Raw genomic sequence first — 8568 nt, 5'->3', positions numbered from 1 at the left:
CTCCTGCTGTCTTGTAGTATGCACGTTTCCACTTTTTTTTTTCTTTTTAACTTTCAACACAGTCGTACTAATCTATCAGGAAAGTTGAAAATGTTCAAACCGAATTATGTAATCTCCAAAGAAATGAAATCGTAAAAAGCATGAAAGCCTGGCTTTATTTGATAATTTATTGTGCTTCAAAAATGGCGTCTGGCAGTCAACATATTATTTGGTTTTTTATACTTGTCTCATTCTACCTATTTCACAGAATAAAAATAAATAAATAAATGCATGTATACCTGCGGATACGTATGCTGCATTACTCATCCGACTAGATTTCCTCTGCTTCGCCAAATGACATTGTAAAATATGAATGTTACACTAGCACCACCAACAGGCCAAATAGGAAACTGCTTGCTTCAGCCAGTGGCACACTTTGGTCTCCTGCAAACGTATCTGTAAAATCTTACAATGCTTTCTCGGTACATTTATTTAACTCAGTTAGCGCAACTACAGAACGGCAAGTACATACTAAGCTTTCTTCCTGTTGGGCGTGGTGTAACATAATTAGCACGACATGGCTGGATAATGAGTCTCTAATTGGTATGAAAGCATTGGATGAGCACAGGTTGTGTTCTATACATGCTGCCAGCTGCCTGCAGGAAGTGCCAGTGGCCTTTAAGCAGGGAGACGTCCTCTGATTGATGTCAGTTTAGCAAATGCCCTTCAATCATCAGCATCCACAATCTCGTATCTCTCTGGTTGCGTCCGCCTGGTATTGCTTCCTCTTTTTTTCACTGTAGCTTGATTCGCACTTCTTTTTTGAAGACATTTTGAAAAATCCCCCCCCCCCTCCCTCTCGAACCTCCCCCAAAGCAGGAAGTCTAAATGTTTGTTGCTGGACATTGGAATTGATACTGCCATGGGATGATATGCCACCTTGCAAGAGAGAATAGAAGCTTCAAGTAAGAATGAATCCATTTGAAAAGTATTTCCCTATTAGACATAAAGTGGGTTTCCAGTTCTCTCATGTATCAAATTAGATTTTAAGAGCTTTCTTTTCGAGAGGAGTGGGCGGACCTCAAACAATAGCAAATGCTGAGAGGCACAGGTGGACACAAGAGTACACTCCACAGTGAATTGGATAGTTTTATGTTTAGGTGGGATTCTATTTGTGGTTTGAGAGCTGATGCAGGATGACCCTCAAGGACGTTTGCCTCATTTACACAGCAATTAAGCACCACCCCGTTGCTAAATTGAAAAAGAGACAAAAATCCTCTGTGGATTAAATAACAAATTTATTAGCAGGGTCCAACAGGGTGGAACTGCCTTTTAATCAGAGCATCATCTGATTAACGCCCAATTAACAAAGCCGAGGCCTCTTAATTTTCCCACTTTGGCACATTGAGAAAACAAGCAGAAGCAGCCTAAAGTCGGTGGTACCCCTAGTCAGGGGAATGTGAGACGTTAAATGTAATGTCTTTGGAGTCAGTCTGCTGGTGGTCTGGTGGTCCTAACACATGGCAGCAGCGATCTTTTCGCAGCACACTTCTAACTCACAATAGGATGATGCATGCATTGTCACACCCGGATACAACAAGCAGACAAATGAAAACCTTGAAAGGATTTGGTTTATTTAGCTGAAAAGATAACATTTATCTGAACAGCCAAAATACTCGGTGACAAACACCTGCAACAGATCCTCAGTACAATGTAAATAGCTGTTGCTCCAATTGAAGAGGTCGTGTTTGTGTTTTAAACGGCACTTTTGGACATGCCTGCCTTTAAAAAAAACAAAAACAAAAAAACCAAGGAGACAAACATAAAAATAGAAGCCTAAAATAGTCCCGTAAAGACATTAACACGGTGGTGCCGAATTGTTTTTTTAATGTCTATGTATGATACAGTATTTACAGTACCATCTGTATGTACAATATTTATGCAGAGGCTGTGAAACAGTTTGTAACAACCATGCTGAAATGCACTCTGTTGTTCATGTTCATCTTTGATGTAATTATGCTACAGATAAGCATCATATGGTCAGAGAGACACCACCCAGTGCATTAAATAAGGGGTGTGATAAGATGTGTGCTAAAAGGAGCAAATGGGCGCATCAATGGCACCCCAATCATTGCATTTAAGTTCTTAAAAAGACTTCCAAATAAAGAGAAACAATAGAAGAGACCCTCTTCCCCACCTACCCGCTGAAAATCGTACTTGACAAATACATCGGTCAGTGGCAGTGAATGGTTGGATTCCAAATGAGAAAAATAAATGTCCACGGTAGGGAATGAGTGGCGTCCCACCATAGTTCCACCGCTTCCGTATGTTCGTATCTATTTAAAAAAACAAACAAACAAACAAAAAAAACCATAGATCAAGTAAATAACTATCCATCCATCCATTTTCTATAGTGCTTATATTCACACCTATGGAAAATTTAGTCTTCGGTGAACCCAGTAAGCGTGTTTTGGAATGTGAGTAGAAGGCGTAGTACCTGCAAAAAAACTCATGGAAGCTTGGAAAAACACACAAACGCCACACAGTAGGGACGAAGCAGAGATCCTAACCCAAAAACCTCTGTACTGCGAGGCAGATGTGCTCAACACTCGTCCACCATGCTCTCAAGTACATAACTATGTATGACCGCGTTTAAAGAGAAGGAAAATATTGTTCCATTGAATGTATTTGCAAATGAATGATACTTTTATTGTTGTAAAAATGTTCAACTGACCCATAATAGAGCTGCAGCTGTTGTGAAAGCGCTATATAAATAAACATGTATTGGGCAAGAGAACTGGACTGGTCGCCAGCCATCCAATTGTGGAGCCAGTAACTTTGAGGCTGATTTAGAAAGATCCCAAAAAGCAGGCCCTGAACTGCGTGTTCACTCCAACTTACTGTGCGCGCTCTTGGTTGGACATGTTGGACACGATGTCCTAAGATTACAATCTTTTCCCAAGATCCCACACAACAGAAGCTGAATAGCACGTTCAGTCTCTAACAGATTGCGCCAAGCGATGGCAACAGGTGTCCAAGTGGGGGAGGGAGCCGCATTAAAAGAGGTTTTTGCGCTTAAGGTATTGCAGATGGTTTTCATCATGGAACATTTGGGATGGCATCTGAGAACAAATTAAGTTTGAAGTTGTGGAATTGGAAGTGTTAGTGGAAAACAAACATATTATTGAGCCACAAAGAACAAATCGATCACCTGTGCAATTTTGGTGTAGCCAGCAACTGCAGAAAAGCCCGAGTACCCATTCTGAATGACATTCAGAACGTTCAATACAATACTTGGGATAGCACACTCGAAAAAACTGCACCAGGCAATTGTCACAGTGCACTGAAATGAGCACACACGAGGAAATACAAAGTTGGAAGTCTTTTGTAATCCCTTACGTCATTCAACAAAGCTCCAAAATCGCATTGGCGAACAAACAATATATCAGCATCATTTTTGATTCGAGCATTTGAAAAACATTTACTCAAGCACAAAAGATCTGTTTTCCCCATCACCTCTCACTTTGTCTGCACCTTCTCAACACGGTTCGACACAGAGGTGCTGTTTTCAGCAGCCTTTGCGTCGCTGTATTTAAAAACGAAAAATAAGCTATTGCTCAGTCAGGTGTGATAAATCACTTTGCAAACCGTTAGGAAATCGGGCTTAAGTGTCTTTTTGTGAGTTCATATGTTTGGAAGATGCTGTTTTCCACATTGAGTTTGAACATATTCATGTGAAAGTATTGCACTCATTTTCGCTGTCATATCCATGTGTCGGAGCCCATTCAAGGTACTGACATGTACCGCTTTGGAGCTATCTTACTTTTACTGATTGCAAGGTGAGGACAACCATCACTGAAGCTACGATTGAGCCGAGAGTTGACCCGCCATGACTTCAGTGCCTTCTCCAGGTCTTCTAGGATGTCTGGCACAATAGCTTGCTCAGCTACGAAGATGATCGTTTCGACAACCAACAATAGGATCCAGCCTAAAGCCCCCAGCCAGTAAGACGAGCCTAAGATGGAAAAGTCCTGGTAGATTTCTTCAGAGTGATGATAGGTGAAAAAGGACCAGCTGAGTAGGAAGAAGAAACCTGCCAATGGAAGGAAAAAAACAAGTGGTAAAACCACGAGTCACAAAATGAAAAACGTCGTTAAGGTCTATTATTGGATGCCTCAAGCTTTACAAACGTGTTTTTATGATAATGAACAAGGAAATTAAAAAGTCTATTTAAATACATGCTGCCCTTGAGGATATGTAAATGCAACACATTAAAGTCTTCTTGAAACCAACCCAAACCAACACAACAAAGTCTTTTTGGAGGTTAAAAGAAAACTCTGCTATTTTTAGGACTTTGCTCAGAAAGTCTGCTATATTTAAAAGTAATACAAGACAGCAACAATGTCCCACCAGATCCAGGAGATAGATGTCTTTTGCTCTTTTGTGTATTTAGAAAAGACCAAAAAATAAATAAAAAATGTACGGAAGCGTAGAACTCCCAAGTGGAGTTAACATTTTTGACTGCCAAATACATTCAAAGATGTTTGCGAATATGTTCAAACATATTCGCAAACACATTGGAACATATTTGAAAGTACGTTCAAATGTACTTGTTGACTTAATGTTAATAACTTTTTTTCCACATAATTGCCCTGGGGTATTGACTTGCACGTGTGCAAATAAAAATAATGCTATTTTTTTAACATTTGGCCGACATTATACCAATACATTTGAAAATTAAGTTAACATTGTTTAGTGATAATTTTTAATGATTTATTATGATGTCTGCAGTGCATGATTTCCATTCTGCATTTTTACCTAATTTTCTAACTTCATGGTATAATGCTCAAAAAAAAAAACTTGCGCATGGCAACCCCATACCCTGCGGCATTATGTGGGGAAAAATGTTCAGTTTTTAGCATTTAGCCTACAAGTATGTTGTAAATACTTGAGAACTTGTAAATACGTTTGAACATATTTTAAAGTATTTATAACCCCGTCGGGTTATAAAATACATTTATGAATGATTTCCTCAGCTCCCCTATGTGCTCCCTTTAGCCTCAGGGCAGAAAAAAAATTCTGGAGCCGTCTATGTGTAGCACACAGACAACTGTTTATAGATACGCCGATGGATAATTTTATCTTCATTTAACTGAAGTGGAGGGTTTCAGTGGGGTTAGTTTCACAATTTTTGGTCCATAACTTCCCAGTGTTAAAAATAAAATGTACATGAGAAAAATACAGCACCACCGGCTGTTTGATTACTGACTGTTTTTACCTGACAATTACTTGCGGTGCATTAGTGAAAAACTGACACTGATTATTCATATTTCCGACACTGTTACTCAGTCAAATGAAAGTCATCTTGGGCATGTAATGCTATTACCTGTAGATGACATGGTGAGGAGCAACAAGGTGGTGGGATAGAGTGCCTGGCCTGCCATCAGCAGAGCGCGAGTGTTGGAGTAGGAACGCACTGTCTCTGATGTCCAGCAGAGGGCAAAAACAAGCGAGAGAGCCCCTGCGCTCAAGGCCAATAGGAAGGACAGAACCCCAAAAACTCGCTCTGCTTGTAGGGCTGCATCGTAACAGGCACAAAATAAAGACAAGTCAATATGAGTGACGCTTTCTTGAAACTTCCATCCACCCGTTCCTTTTTCTTCCGCTTATCCGGGGTCAAGTCGTGGGGGCAACAGCTTTAGCAGGAAAGCCCAGACTTCACTCTCTTCTTCCACTTTTCTTGAAACTTCCGCGAGAAAAATGTGCTTACTTGCTCTAAAAGTTGTTCACTCTTCATTCGTTTTTGTAAACCTCACATCACTTTTTAGTCTGGCAGAGCAGTGATTCCCAACCAGTGTGCTGTTAGAGATCATCAGCTGTGCCACAGGAAACTTGATTGTTCTGAAAATTACTATTTATAACAAATAATGTATCTTTGTTACCTGAGGTGGGCATTCTGTTAGACTGACGGAAACGCCGTCAGTCCATCACCGTTTCCATCAGTATTTCGGGCCAAACCACGTCGACTCCATCCATTCCTCGTCGGCGATAGCCAATCGGTATCGAGACCGTCATATTCAAGTCACATACAGGCACTGACACGCAGCCATATAAAGAATAGAATAAAAATAAAAACACACGCACGGCGTGGTGATTGGTGAAATAAAAAGAATGTCATTGAGGTCTGAGCATCTGTCAAAGATGGAGGCATTATGTGCATGTGTGTTTGTTTTCTGCTCAGAAAAGGAAAAGAAAAATACTCTATGGACCTGTTTCAGGATGGTGGGGGAGGGCAGTATGGACTGTCCATTCTCCAAAAAGACAAATTTGTTTCATGACACCATGTTTGCTAATCAGCTACTAGCTTTGTGGTTATTAAACATTGAATGAGTTGAAATGATACGTATACTTTCCAATATTTCCCCAATAAGTCGCTTTTTCCATACTGTGCACCACATTGTGATTGTGTGCGCCACGTCCGGTCTCTCAACATAAGTAGAGCGCACTTGTCTTCCCATTGGTCAATGCCAAAGAACTGATCGAAGGACAACATGGAACATGTCACACTATGTGGTAAGACGAGCAGAAATTCTGACAGGCCAAACTTTCCTTGTCGTGGTTGTGAAGAATCCCAGACGCCAGACGACCAATTGTTTAGTATGTTACACTTAACGGGTTACAATGTGTCAAAACACATCTCTTAATCGGCTACAAGACATTATATAACGTTTGTCTGCGAAACGTCTGTCGGCTCAAAATCGGACTACATTCATGTGGTCTGACATTGGAAAAAATCCATTTTCAATGCCATCTGGTTGTCACCGGTGACCCGGACAGACTTGGCCGGCCTCAAATACTGATGGCAGCTCACTGACAGAATCACTGGACTGACAATGCCCACTACGGCTGATATAATGCTTACATTGGAGAGCATTTAGAAGTGCAAATTGTTATAATGATGTGGTAGGTCTATCTTTTTTTTGTAGTATTTAATAGATGCTCCATTTATTTTTTTCATGTGCCAAAACACAAATTTGGGGTCTCAATGTGCTACTGTTTGGAGCCTGTTACTATCAAACATATGTGTCAAACTCGTGGCCCGTGGGCCACATCCAGCATCCCGCAGCAATTTTTGAGGCCTACCAAATCAAATAAAGCGTATCTAAATCAAATCAGTCCATCATCATCAGTCCATCATCGTCACATTTCTTGCTAAATGGATTAGTTATTTTCATTTTGGCAGAAAAATCTGATCTAGGTGACAAAGCAAAAAGTCAAGCATTTTTTTCCCAGTATTTTGTTCTCACCAAATCACTTTCACAAATTAAACAATGGTATGCTTAAATATTTGGTTCTCACCATTTGAAATGCAATTAGTTGTTAAAAAATAGGCACGACAATGAAATGCAGGGGCAGTTGTCTACTGTACGTGAATGACATAATAAAATGAGGTGACTGATGTTTTGCGCAGTCATATTGGCCTTTGGAAGGAAACCATAACTACTGTGTGGAACGCATAACGTTAGTTTGACATTCCTGCAACAAACATGTTGCAGGAATTTTCCTTTTCTTCCACAGCAACTTTCAAAAAAAAAAAAAAACAACATATCGAAATAAATGAAAGATTTTTAACTACCGGTACTTTCAAGCTGGTCAAGTGCATGTCTCCAATCCAGCAAATGTAAGCTCTAGTTGGTAAAAAGAATGCACCTCTCAGCACAGAAGCAAGCTCAAACTTGTTTGTCTTCAGAAAAGGCGCTGATGTTAACCATGAGGTATGACTCCCAAAGCCTGACTTGTGGTAAAGCAGGTTTGCTTATTTTCAGCATAAAAGACAAATGTTTAAGTTTGCAATTGCTTTTATGTTTGAAAGCCATTAAACACTAATTGGCACTTCATGCTCACCGTTGAAGATCACACCATTACCGCCACGGTCACCCCTTGTGTCATTCCACTCAGTCCAGAGTCCGCCATCCTTTAACCAGAAGGGTGTCCAGACCGCATAAGACACACACAGGCAACCACTAAGCCCCACACAAGATTGTGTGAACCTAAAGCGACTGATTGTGTCCTTTAATTCTGGCAACTTCATGTTAGTGAGCACTAAGAGTGGGGGAAACAGAAGTGAAAAATTGCAAGTTAACCATCCTTCAAAGTTCACATTGTTTATCAAATACAAACCTGTTTTATGATGCCAAATGATGATAATGACCTTACCTTTGTTTGAGCTGTTAGAAATAATATGAAAGCCCAAAGCTAAATTAAAGCATTTCAGTCTCTCTTGGCTGTACCTCTACTGTACTTTACTCAACACCTCCTCACATATTCATTTTTCTGCAGTGCTCAACCCGCAGATCAACCCCCTTCGTCATACTCCGCCTACATTGAAGTGGAAACACCCCTAGTTGTATCATATTCCCATGACATCTCTGCAGCCCATCATCTCACACTGAAAGTGAACAGAACACGTGGTAGGCCAAGTTGAGGAAGCTTGACAAACGAAAAACAAAAATGAAAAGCAAGCCAGCTGCGCGCTCATATTTGTGTGAGATACAGTACTTTGTTGGTGCCATTGCGCCGCTGCGTGTG

The 8568-nt window shown here is 40.5% G+C and overlaps 1 protein-coding gene across 1 annotated transcript; it reads right to left on the bottom strand.

The window, feature by feature from the left end:
* Positions 1–3346: 3346 nt before the first annotated feature.
* Positions 3347–8326, bottom strand: LOC109530513 (uncharacterized). Its single transcript, XM_019894330.1, has 4 exons — positions 8197–8326; positions 7885–8082; positions 5366–5557; positions 3347–4072 (listed from the first exon to the last, which is right to left on the bottom strand). Exons 2-4 carry the CDS (start codon positions 8069–8071, stop codon positions 3765–3767), a joined length of 687 nt encoding a protein of 228 aa, XP_019749889.1. The 5' UTR covers positions 8072–8082; positions 8197–8326; the 3' UTR covers positions 3347–3764.
* Between the last annotated feature and the right edge of the window lie 242 nt (positions 8327–8568).

The sequence above is a fragment of the Hippocampus comes genome, unplaced genomic scaffold (assembly GCF_001891065.2).
Source record: "Hippocampus comes isolate QL1 unplaced genomic scaffold, H_comes_QL1_v1.1 scaffold104, whole genome shotgun sequence".
In the NCBI taxonomy this organism is placed as follows: domain Eukaryota; kingdom Metazoa; phylum Chordata; class Actinopteri; order Syngnathiformes; family Syngnathidae; genus Hippocampus; species Hippocampus comes.
Note: the sequence above shows the minus strand (reverse complement) of the source record. Positions and strands in the feature narration are given on the sequence as shown.

Bases quoted from the DNA above. Each gene is read 5' to 3' on its own strand.
- LOC109530513 (XM_019894330.1), bottom strand. From the start codon at position 8,071: ATGAAGTTGCCAGAATTAAAGGACACAATCAGTCGCTTTAGGTTCACA. The intron at 5,558-7,884 runs GTGAGCATGAAG...GTTACGATGCAG, and splicing joins TAATGGTGTGATCTTCAACG to CCCTACAAGCAGAGCGAGTT. The intron at 4,073-5,365 runs GTAATAGCATTA...TTCCATTGGCAG, and splicing joins CCTCACCATGTCATCTACAG to GTTTCTTCTTCCTACTCAGC.